This window comes from Carcharodon carcharias, chromosome 14 (assembly GCF_017639515.1).
Source record: "Carcharodon carcharias isolate sCarCar2 chromosome 14, sCarCar2.pri, whole genome shotgun sequence".
Taxonomy (NCBI): Eukaryota; Metazoa; Chordata; class Chondrichthyes; order Lamniformes; family Lamnidae; genus Carcharodon; species Carcharodon carcharias.
In genome coordinates this window covers 719,947-732,253 of record NC_054480.1, presented here as the reverse complement: position 1 = coordinate 732,253, position 12,307 = coordinate 719,947, and the positions used below count along the sequence as shown (strand labels likewise).

The 12,307-nt window shown below is 52.8% G+C and overlaps 1 protein-coding gene across 5 annotated transcripts in view; it reads left to right on the top strand.

The window, feature by feature from the left end:
- tox2 (TOX high mobility group box family member 2) overlaps positions 1 to 12,307 on the top strand; it is a 300,983-nt gene that overhangs the window by 252,242 nt on the left and 36,434 nt on the right. For 4 of the 5 annotated variants that reach the window (XM_041203725.1, XM_041203724.1, XM_041203726.1 and 1 more), the window contains one exon: positions 4,984 to 5,235. The exons of the other annotated variant lie outside the window; for it this stretch is intronic. In XM_041203725.1, coding sequence (XP_041059659.1) covers positions 4,984 to 5,235 — 252 coding nt within the window. The remainder of the gene's footprint in view (positions 1 to 4,983; positions 5,236 to 12,307) is intronic. 5 annotated transcript variants of the gene reach the window in all.

The following is a 12,307-nucleotide window of genomic DNA, read 5'->3' as shown; positions in this document are numbered from 1 at the left end:
GAAGACATGATAAAATCGGGCAAAGTCAGCATGGTTTCATTAAGGGGAGGTCATGCCTGACAAATCTGTTAGAATTCTTTGAGGAGGTAACGAGCAGGTTAGACAAAGGAGAGCCAATGGATGTTATCTACTTGGACTTCCAGAAGGCCTTTGACAAGGTGCCGCACAGGAGGCTGCTCAGTAAGATAAGAGCCCATGGTGTTAGAGGCAAGGTACTAGCATGGATAGAAGATTGGCTGTCTGGCAGGAGGCAGAGAGTGGGGATAAGGGGGTCCTTCTCAGGATGGCGGTCGGTGACTAGTGGAGTTCCTCAGGGGTCAGTGTTGGGACCACAACTTTTCACTTTATACATTAATGATCTAGATGAAGGAATTGAGGGCATTCTGGCTAAGTTTGCAGATGATACAAAGATAGGTGGAGGGACAGGTAGTATTGAGGAGGTGGGGAGGCTGCAGAAGGATTTGGACAGGTTAGGAGAATGAGCAAAGAAGTGGCAAATGGAATACAATGTGGGGAAGTGTGAGGTCATGCAATTTGGTAGGAAGAATAGAGGCATAGACTATTTTCTAAATGGGGAGAGAATTCAGAAATCTGGAGTGCAAAGGGACTTGGGAGTCCTAGTCCAGGATTCTCTTAAGGTTAACTTGCAGGTTGAGTTGGTAGTTAGGAAGGCAAATGCAACGTTGGCATTTATTTTGAGAGGACTAGAATATAAAAGCAGGGATGTGCTGCTGAGGCTTTATAAGGCTCTGGTCAGACCACATTTAGAATATTGCGAGCAATTTTGGGCCCCGTATCTCAGGAAGGATGTGCTGGCCCTGGAGAGGGTCCAGAGGAGGTTCACGAGAATGATCCCAGGAATGAAAGGCTTAACATATGAGGAACGTTTGAGGACTCTGGGTCTATACTCGATGGAGTTTAGAAGGATGAGGGGGATCTGATTGAAACTTACAGAATACTGAAAGGCCTGGATAGAGTGGACGTGGGGAAGATGTTTCCATTAGTAGGAGAGACTAGGACCCGAGGGCACAGCCTCAGAGTAAAGGGAAGACCTTTTAGAACAGAGATGAGGAGAAACTTCTTTAGCCAGAGAGTTGTGAATCTATGAAATTCATTACCACAGAAGGCTGTGGAGGCCAGGTCATTGAGTGTATTTAAGACCGAGATCGATAGGTTCTTGATTGGTAAGGGGATCAAAGGTTATGGGGAGAAGGCAGGAGAATGGGGTTGAGAAACTTATCAACCATGATTGAATGGCGGAGCAGACTTGATGGGCCGAATGGCCTAATTTCTGCTCCTATGTCTTATGGTCTTATTATCAAGCAATACCAAAATCAGACTCGGCTGTTTCTGCTCCTGGCTTCTTGGTGTCATCTCCTGATTGCTAGTGGCAATTTCAACAAAATATCTGCAGGGATGGCAAGGAGAGGGTGTGGTTTGAGGTACAATGATGAGGAGGGTCATGGGCATGAGGGATAGTGCAGGAAGGCGGAGCTGAGTTGATGATCCATGATGAACTTATTGAATGGTGAAACAGGCTCAAGAGAGCAAATGGCCTCCTCCTGCTCTTATATTTTATGTTTTTGTCTCCTTATTGTGTGTTCCACATTGACTTAACTTTAATCAGTATTTAGATATGCAAGATATGCAATTCACATGATTGAGATTGCTGCATTAAGCATTAATAAAGAAATAAAAGCTTTGCTCATATTTGTTGATAAGAATATAAGAATTAGGAGCAGGAGGAGGTTACTTGGTCCCTCGAGCCTGCTCTACCATTCTATAAGATCACGGCTGGTCAGATTGCAGCCCTAACTCCAGTCTCCTACCTGATACTCGGCCCACCCCCCATAACCCTTGACTCCCCTGTAGATCAAAAAATCTGTCCATCTAAGCCTTGAATAGATTCAATGACCCAGTCTCCATTGCTGTCTGCGGAAGAGAATTCCACGGATTAACAACTCTCTGAGAGAGAAAATTCCTCTTCATCTGCATCTTAAATGGAAGACCCTTTAATGTGAAACTGGGGCCCGGAGTTCTAGATTTCACCACGAGAGGAAACATCCTCTCAGCATCCACCCAGTCAAACCCCCTCAGAATTTTATATGTTTCAACGCGATTACCTCTCATTCTTCTAAACTGCAATGAGTATAGGCCCAACCTGCTCAAAGTCTCCTCATAAGACAACGCCTTCGTCTCAGGAATCAACCTAATGAACCTTCTCTGAACTGTTTCTAAGACAAGTATGTCCCTCCTCAAGTAAGGTGACCAAAACTGAACACAGTACTTACTCTATGTGTGGTCTCATCAATGCCCTGTACAGTTGTAGCAAGACCTCCCTGCTTTTATATTCCATTCACCTTGCAATAAAGGCCAGAATTCCATTGGCCTTCCTAATTACTTGCTGTACCTGCCTGCTAACTTTTTGTGGTTAATGTACGAGGATACCCAGATCTCTCTGTATCACAGCATCCTGCAGTCTCTCTCCATTTAAATAATCTACTTTTCTGTTCCTCCTGCCAAAGTGGACAACCTCACGTTTCCCACATTATAATCCGTCTGCCAAATTGTCGTCCACTCCCTGAACCTTTGCAGGCTCAGTGTTCTCCTCACAACTTGCTTTCCCACCTGTTTTTGAACTGTCAGCAGATTTGATTACAATACTGTTGTTCCTTTCATCCAAATCATGAATGTAGATTGTAAATAGCTGAGGGCCCAGCACAGATTCAGGTGGTGCTCCACCAATTACAGTTTGCCAACCTGAAAATGACCCATTTATCCTGACTCTCTGTTTCCTGTTAGTTGGCCAATCTTCAATCCATGCTAATCTATCACCCCCAACACCATGAGCAGTAACCATCATCTTGTGCAATAACCTTTTATGTGGCATCTTATCGAATGCCTTTTGGGAATCCAAATAAACCACCTCTACAGGTTCCCCTTTATCCCACCCTGCTTGCTACATCCTCAAAGAACTCGAATAAATTTGCCAGACTCATTTCCCTTTCATAAAACCATGTTGATTCTGTCCCTTTAACTGTACTTTGAATCTCTGAACACTCAATACACTAGCATAAATCCCCTTTTCAATAATCCTCTATATATTCTCAACCAAACCCAAAGCTAATGGTACTTTATATTGCGAAGAAAAAAAGATGCCTTGCTCCTGATTGACAGCTGGAGAAAACAGGAGGAGTTTTTGTTCAGTGAAACAGTTGTAAAGGGGATCGGGAGATGATACTGGGGAAATCTGCAGAACCATCAGTTTGTTAATCAGCCGTCTGTCGTGGGGTATTATGTAAACTCAAGCCACACGGATCCAAGCAAGGTTACATCAGTCTTGTCTGCTTTGAGTTCTGAGAGTACAATTCAGAAAGATGGGTTAATCAGGCTACTGATTGATGTTGTCAATCAGAAAGGTGCTTTTACTTAGTTGTATAACAGCTGGGTTGGCAGACGGTAGAGTATAAATCAAAACAGATTGTATTGGTAATGTTTAAGGCTTTGATCAGACCCCAGCTGGGGTCCTGTGTCTAGTTCTGATCACCTAATCAGAGGACAGGTATGATTACCCTGGGGAGCTCAGAGGGCCCAGGCTTTGGAGGTGAAGGTAAAAGTCACAAATCTACAGCCGTGAAGAGATGTTAAACATGTTCATCTTGCCTACTTTGAAAAGAGGGAGACTTTGAGGTGTCGTCAGAGCAGTTTTCAAGGTATGGAGGGAGGTGGTGAAGTTAATCCCGGAGACTGTTTACTTGGGAAAAAGGCTAAAAACATCACAACAACACTGGGGAGTTAGAAACAAGTAAAGGGTGTGAAACCTACCATTTACATCCAGGACCACAGTTTGATCGAACCAAGTACGTGGGCCAGTCAGTGAAGCAGACAATAAAAATCTGTCAACAGCTTATATTTATATAATTTAAAACATTCTAAGGTGCTTCACAGGAGCATTATGAAGTCAAATCTGACACCAGGCCACATAAGGCAATATTAGAACAAAAACAGAATCACCTGGAAAAACTCAGCAGGTCTGGCAGCATCGGCAGAGAAGAAAAGAGTTGGCGTTTTGACCCTTCCACAGACCTGCTGAGTTTTTCGAAGTAATTCTGTTTTTGTTTTGGATTTCCAGCATCCGCAGTTTTTTGTTTTTATTAAGGCAATTTTAGGACAGACAACCCAAAGCTTGGCCGATGTGGTAGGTTTAAAGGAGTGTCTTAATGAGGAAGGGGGGATAATGAATCAGAAAGGTTTAGGGAAGGAACTCCAGAGCTTAAGGCCCACGCAGCTGAAGACATGTACACCACCAATAGTGGAATCATTAAGATAAGGGATGTTCAAGAGGCCAGAATTAGATGGGGTTAGATATCTCAGAGGGTTATGAGCTGCTGTCAGGGTGTTCAGGTGTGAAAAAGAAAATAAGGAAGTTATTCACAGACAGATAGGTGTGGGTTAGATCTCCAAAAAGGAGACAGGTGTGTTGGCTTGATGACCTTTTGCCAAAACTGATCTTTCAATTGCTTCCATATATTAAAAAAGAATAAAAAAATACCAGTTTATTATTTATGATTAGGTGAGTAAAGTGGGTTTCAGATTCTACTCCAGTTCCTGTGAGATCTTTTTCAAATGTGTTTTTCTTGAGTACCTACCAATTGCAAACACACTCCTTCATATTGCGATGGCAAAGTGACCCAGTCTGAAGACTTCTTCAGAAACCACAACCGGAGCAGTCTAGAAGTTCTTTTCTTATTCAGTTTTAACCACCCTGAGGCCTAAAATGGAATATCAGCCCCTCACTCACTGTTAACCTAGTGACCTGACCTCAGACAACCCTAGGACTTGAGCCAATGACCATTTAGAGCATCAATATAGAGCTGTGATTCTTTTCTTTTAACTAGAATTATTTTTCTGAAAAATGTTACAGAAATTAGTTCCTAGTCCATGCAACTAATGTGCTGTTAAAAATTCATCTTTCTCCACCAGATGCATGGAATGGGTCATCCAGAAGGTCCTCAGTACGATTCAGGACCTCAACACCCATTGGTCAGTCGGTCAGGAATCATGCCGCCTAGTCACATGCCTGCCATTAGCCATTCACAACTGAATGCTCAGGTCAGCCTGAATGTGGGTAGAAGCATTCTGACCCACGGCTCTCCCTCACCCCCTGGAAGCAAGTCTGCCACCCCCTCACCCTCAAGCTCAGCGCATGAAGAGGAGGCCGATCACTTGTCCAAGGTACCACTGAATATTTGCTTCTACCTGCCTCGCATTAGTTCCTTTGTTCCATAGTCACTGTGGGTAACTGTCCTGCAAAGAGCCTAACATCACAGTGTTGAGGATGTATCCAGAACAGGGCGTAGGTACACGGGCATTCGATAATCTAGTTCAGTCATTTTCTGAGTCCTTTATAAACATTGAGAGTGTCAAATGTAAATCTTTTCATGATAATTAAGCCATAAAGACACTTTAAATATTCAGAAAACTGTAAGATCTAAGTGCCTTGGATTGAACAGAAGAGACTAGAATCACACAGCAGATTGATCAGTGTCTAAGAGAGAAAAAGCGTTTACTTTTTTTTTGTCTGAATGTTATGTTCAGTAAGGCGCCAGAAGATAATAGCATAAAAAAACAAAATACTGCTGGAAATCTGAAGCAAAAACAGAAAATGCTGGAAAAAACTCAGCAGGTCTGACAGCCTCTGTGGAGAGAGAAAAACAGAGTTAGCGTTCCGAGTCCGTGTGACTCGAAGGGTCATTCTCGCTCGAAACGTTAACTTTGTTTTTCCCTCTCCACAGAGGCTGTCAGACCTGCTGAGATTTTTCCAGCATTTTCTGTTTTGGTGCCAGAGGTTAATGCCGTGCATTGGGGCCCTTTACACTTTGAGCACTTGGTGTCGGTAGCTAGCCCTCCCAGCTAGCTTATAGGACAGCTTGAACCAGTGTGAGGCTCCCTCTGCTCTGAGCCAGCAGATTGTGGATCATCCCGCTGCTTCGTTAGTCATTCACACGTGGCCTTGGGCTTGCCAATGAACCTGGTTGAAGTCTCTCTTTTCAATGCCGCTCCGAGCTGCTACGCGGATGAATGGTTCCTGCAGACTCCAGGCACGAATTCTGCGTTGATGAGGGAAGGGGTTCAGTGAAGGAGCGAGGGAATGGGGGAGGGAGAGGGAAGTTAGCTCGTTTGGATATCCTCTTTTCGGTTAGAAAGATTGTACCTCTTTCCTCCCAGTAACTGGTTATTTGCTGCTCCTCACAGAGAGTTTTACAATCTATAAACATAATTCACAAAAATGGCAAATCAAGTCATTTTCAATAAAATTCAGTGAATGTCCCTCCCTAACTCGATAGCGTTTCTGTGTAAAAGGTAAAAGAATTTCCACAGGACACTGCTCTCACACACCACTGGAATATCAATATCTTATCCTAAAGATTTCAATCTCCCTTTCCGTATTTTGAGCACTTGTGGTTTCCTCGCTCCTGTATGGAGTCTGTGTTACTCTGTGTATGACCGAAGCTGCTCGGGTTTTCAGCCTCGCTGAGTCCTGGTTTCTGCTGCTCTGTCCAGTTCATCATCTACATTGTCAGGATGGTAATGGCCAGAATTTTCCACCCCCACTGACAACAGGCTTCATGGCGGGGGCAGTGTGGGGGGGACAGTGTGGGGGGGGGTCAGTGTGCGGGGGGACAGTGTGGGGGGGACAGTGTGGGGGAGGGGTCAGTGTGGGGGGTCAGTGTTGGGGGGGGTCAGTGTTGGGGGCGGTCAGTGTGGGGGGGGTGGTCAGTGTTGGGGGGGCGGTCAGTGTGGGGGGGTGGTCAGTGTTGGGGGGGGCGGTCAGTGTGGGGGGGGGGGTCAGTGTTGGGGGGGTCAGTGTTGGGGGGGTCAGTGTTGGGGGGGGCGGTCAGTGTGGGGGGGGTGGTCAGTGTTGGGGGGGCGGTCAGTGTGGGGGGGGGGTCAGTGTGGGGGGGTCAGTGTGGGGGGGGGTGGTCAGTGTTGGGGGGGTCAGTGTTGGGGGGGGTCAGTGTTGGGGGGGGCGGTCAGTGTGGGGGGGGTGGTCAGTGTTGGGGGGGGGCGGTCAGTGTGGGGGGGGGGTCAGTGTGGGGGGGTCAGTGTGGGGGGGGGTGGTCAGTGTGGGGGGGGGTCAGTGTTGGGGGGGTCAGTGTTGGGGGGGTCAGTGTTGGGGGGGTGGTCAGTGTTGGGGGGGGTCAGTGTTGGGGGGGGTCAGTGTTGGGGGGGTCAGTGTTGGGGGGGGTCAGTGTTGGGGGGGGTCAGTGTTGGGGGGGTGGTCAGTGTTGGGGGGGGTCAGTGTTGGGGGGGTGGTCAGTGTTGGGGGGGGTCAGTGTTGGTGGGGGGTCAGTGTGGGGGTGGTCAGTGTGGGGGGGGTGGTCAGTGTGGGGGAGGGGTCAGTGTTGGGGGGGGGTCAGTGTTGGGGGGGGTCAGTGTTGGGGGGGGTCAGTGTTGGGGGGGGTCAGTGTTGGGGGGGGTGGTCAGTGTTGGGGGGGGGTCAGTGTTGGGGGGGGGTCAGTGTTGGGGGGGGTCAGTGTGGGGGGGGTCAGTGTTGGGGGGGTGGTCAGTGTTGGGGGGGGGTCAGTGTTGGGGGGGGTCAGTGTGGGGGGGTCAGTGTTGGGGGGGTGGTCAGTGTTGGGGGGGGGTCAGTGTTGGGGGGGGTGGTCAGTGTGGGGGAGGGGTCAGTGTTGGGGGGGTCAGTGTGGGGGGGGGTCAGTGTTGGGGGGGGTCAGTGTTGGGGGGGGTCAGTGTTGGGGGGGTCAGTGTTGGGGGGGTCAGTGTTGGGGGGGGCGGTCAGTGTGGGGGAGGGGTCAGTGTTGGGGGGGGTCAGTGTGGGGGGGGGTCAGTGTTGGGGGGGTCAGTGTTGGGGGGGGTGGTCAGTGTGGGGGAGGGGTCAGTGTTGGGGGGGGTCAGTGTGGGGGGGGGTCAGTGTTGGGGGGGGGTCAGTGTTGGGGGGGGTGGTCAGTGTTGGGGGGGTCAGTGTTGGGGGGGGGTCAGTGTGGGGGGGGTCAGTGTTGGGGGGGGTGGTCAGTGTGGGGGGGTGGTCAGTGTTGGGGGGGGTCAGTGTTGGGGGGGTCAGTGTTGGGGGGGGCGGTCAGTGTGGGGGGGTGGTCAGTGTTGGGGGGGTGGTCAGTGTGGGGGAGGGGTCAGTGTGGGGGGTCAGTGTTGGGGGGGGGTCAGTGTTGGGGGGGGTGGTCAGTGTTGGGGGGGTGGTCAGTGTTGGGGGGGTCAGTGTTGGGGGGGTGGTCAGTGTTGGGGGGGGTCAGTGTTGGGGGGGGTGGTCAGTGTGGGGGAGGGGTCAGTGTGGGGGGGGGTGGTCAGTGTTGGGGGGGGTCAGTGTGGGGGGGTCAGTGTTGGGGGGGGTCAGTGTTGGGGGGGGTGGTCAGTGTTGGGGGGGGGGTCAGTGTTGGGGGGGGCGGTCAGTGTTGGGGGGGGTCAGTGTTGGGGGGGGTCAGTGTGGGGGGGTCAGTGTTGGGGGGGGTGGTCAGTGTTGGGGGGGGGTCAGTGTTGGGGGGGGTGGTCAGTGTTGGGGGGGGGGTCAGTGTTGGGGGGGGTCAGTGTTGGGGGGGTCAGTGTTGGGGGGGGTCAGTGTGGGGGGGGTCAGTGTTGGGGGGGGTGGTCAGTGTTGGGGGGGGTGGTCAGTGTTGGGGAGGGGTCAGTGTGGGGGGTGGTCAGTGTTGGGGGGGGTCAGTGTTGGGGGGGGTCAGTGTTGGGGGGGTCAGTGTTGGGGGGGGTCAGTGTGGGGGGGGTCAGTGTTGGGGGGGGTGGTCAGTGTTGGGGGGGGTGGTCAGTGTTGGGGAGGGGTCAGTGTGGGGGGTGGTCAGTGTTGGGGGGGGTGGTCAGTGTTGGGGGGGGTCAGTGTTGGGGGGGTCAGTGTTGGGGGGGTCAGTGTTGGGGGGGGCGGTCAGTGTGGGGGGGGTGGTCAGTGTGGGGGAGGGGTCAGTGTGGGGGGTCAGTGTTGGGGGGGGTCAGTGTTGGGGGGGTCAGTGTTGGGGGGGTGGTCAGTGTTGGGGGGGGCGGTCAGTGTGGGGGAGGGGTCAGTGTGGGGGGTCAGTGTTGGGGGGGTCAGTGTTGGGGGGGGCGGTCAGTGTGGGGGGGGTGGTCAGTGTGGGGGAGGGGTCAGTGTGGGGGGTCAGTGTTGGGGGGGGGTCAGTGTTGGGGGGGTCAGTGTTGGGGGGGGGTCAGTGTTGGGGGGGGGTCAGTGTTGGGGGGGGCGGTCAGTGTTGGGGGGGGCGGTCAGTGTGGGGGGGGTGGTCAGTGTGGGGGAGGGGTCAGTGTGGGGGGTCAGTGTTGGGGGGGGGTCAGTGTTGGGGGGGGGGTCAGTGTTGGGGGGGGTGGTCAGTGTGGGGGGGTGGTCAGTGTGGGGGCGGGGTCAGTGTGGGGGAGGGGTCAGTGTGGGGGGGGTGGTCAGTGTTGGGGGGGGTGGTCAGTGTTGGGGGGGGCGGTCAGTGTGGGGGAGGGGTCAGTGTTGGGGGGACAGTGTGGGGGTGTGGTCAGTGTTGGGGGGGGGTCAGTGTTGGGGGGGGTGGTCAGTGTGGGGGAGGGGTCAGTGTGGGGGGGGTGGTCAGTGTTGGGGGGGGTCAGTGTTGGGGGGGTGGTCAGTGTTGGGGGGGGGGTCAGTGTTGGGGGGGACAGTGTGGGGGGGTGGTCAGTGTTGGGGGGGGGTCAGTATGGCGGGTGTGATGAAGGAAGCAGCTACATATTAGGGGAACCTTGTGTAAAGTGAACGTTCTCCCACAGCTGAGAGAGTTCAGCCACATTGACACGCTGGAGTCAGGACTCGAGGTTACCTGTCCGCTCACGCAACGCAGAGGCCTGAAAGTTCCACCAAATACTCCCGAACTTTGCAGGCCTCGGGCACAGACTGCAAATTAATGAGAGTTTTAGTGGGCTGCAAAACAATCAGAAACTGGGCACCTTGTACAATCTCCTCGCTAAATCTGGCCATGGAGCAGTCACTGGTGGAGACATTCACAGCCCCTTTGCAATGTCAGCATCCCGGTTTGGACCAGTCTCCCCCATGGTTGAAGCTAACAGGGCAGCCTTGCAGTGTGGGTTAGGAGAATGTCTGTGCCTGAGCTGAGAGCACAGCTTGCAGTCCAATGGGCAAAGCTGCTGCCAATCGGTCAGGTGGAGTGGGGCGGAGGTGGGTGGGGTTTCGGGCAGTCATGTGGTGGCCAGCACTCGCCAGCTTTCGTTAAGGGACCTTGAGACAGTGGCTTCTTGGAGGGGTCTCCACAGGTGACCTCTCCGGTGGCTCTTGCCAGGGGTCTACAGGTGACCTCTGCAGGATCTCACAAGCCTCCACACAGAAGTGCATCCAGGGGGTCACAGACGCCATATTCACGAAGGCCACACAATTTTGTGCATTTCATCTGGGATCAGGAAAGCCAGCGAGTAAGAGTTCTGGGATTTGCCCAGGTCTCAGGTGCAGGGAGCCATCGACTGCACTCACGTGATGCTCAGGTCTCCATCGCAACACACGGTCAACTACAACAACCACAAGGGATTCCACTCACTGAACGTGCAGCTGGTGTGTGACCTCCACAAACTCGTCCTGCAGGGTCTGCGCACGGATCCCAGGGACTGTCCATGACTCCTACATTCTCAGTCAGTCACAGATCCCTGGAGTCTTCCAGGGTCCACAGAGGCTGCAGGGTTGGCTCCTCGGGGACAAGGGCCACCCACAGAGGCCGTGACTGACGACACCCGTGAGGCAGCCTCAGACTGCAGCAGAGCGACAGGATAATGAGGCTCATGCATCAGATCACAACTTGGTGGAGCAGAACATCGGGATGCTGGAGATGAGGTTCTGGTCTGGGCCAGTCTGGTGGAGCCTGCAATACTGTCCGCAGAGGGTGTCACATGTCATCGTCATTACCTGCTGTGCCCTATACAACCTGGCGCTGCAACGGGGTGACCGAGCTGGCTGAGGAGGAGCTGCTCACCTCCTCAGATGAGGAGGACATCGATGGGAGGAGGGTGAGGTGGTCCTCAAAGGCGAGGGTGACAGGGATCAAGCCCTCGCACTGGCCGGACGAGGGAGGTGTGCTTGGGAGGCCCTCATAGCTGCTGGAGGATGCTGTCGACATGCAGAGTGGATACTCCATAGATCCTCACATTGCATCTGTGAATGTTTGACTCCAGTGTGGCTGATGGTAGCATACATACCCTCTGTGATAAGGCTCCTGTGATGGAGACACAGAAGATGCCCATAGTCCCTACATTCAGGAGGATGATGACAACAGGCAGTGGGGACACTTCATAGATCCTCACGTAGTTTATGTGAATGTCTGACTCCTGTCTGGCTGATGGCGCCTCACTTACGCTCTGTGAACAGGGTCAGTCATGGAGATACAGCAAGGAAACTTTAACCTCCTGCCCCTATGGCATCCTTTGTGAGCTGAACCCTTCAGGACCACCCTGACACCGGACACAGATGCTGATGAGATGGGGGCCAACCGCACCTCCAAGGTGCTGGGAGCTCACAGAGAGAGAATGACGGACTCTGTGCCGCCGGCCTGGGACATTCTGGCAGCGATGATAAGCCCCAGCGAGGTGCAGGCATGATTGTTGTGACCGGTGGACAGTGAAAGCCACACCATCAGTACTGGGAAGCTGCACCAAGCACAGGGAGAAGGCCCTGGACTGAGACACCTGCCTTTATCTTGTACAGGAATCAATCACTTCAGACTGACATGAACACTGCTCATCCTAACAAGGAGCCATAAGAGGTGACATTGTTAGTAGCTTATTTACAATAGTCAACTTTCTGTACAAGTGATTAACGCCCATCCCCAGGCTGTGCAACTACATCTTCTTAACCTTCTAAACCTGCTGCTACCTCTTGGTGCTCCCCGGACATCCACAGCAGAGGTGGGGGCAGCCTGCTGACTGTGACGCCCTGTCTGTGATGACCTTGGCAGGCGTTCTCTGGAGGGCTGAGACCTGGAGGGTCCGGCCTGCTTTCGGGGTCCTGCTGTGTGGCAGTGACACCCTCCTCGGCCTGTGGAGCTGGAGCTGCTGGGGTCACAGGAAGAGGGGATTCAGATGGGCCGGACAATCCCAGAGTCACCTGGGTGGATGGCCCCGGAGTGTGCACCTGCTGTTCCTGCTCCCTGTGGGTGTCCGAGGGCACCAGGCTGACTCCATGAGGAGAAGGGGGAGCTGGAGTGAGATCGAGCTACCCGCACCCCTCTCACGTTGAAACTGTTGGAGGCCAAGAATGGTGTCAGTGATGGAGTTAAGCCCATGCAGCAGCGTGGGAGCGATGTCCTGGACTAATGTCTCCATGGTGGCTGAC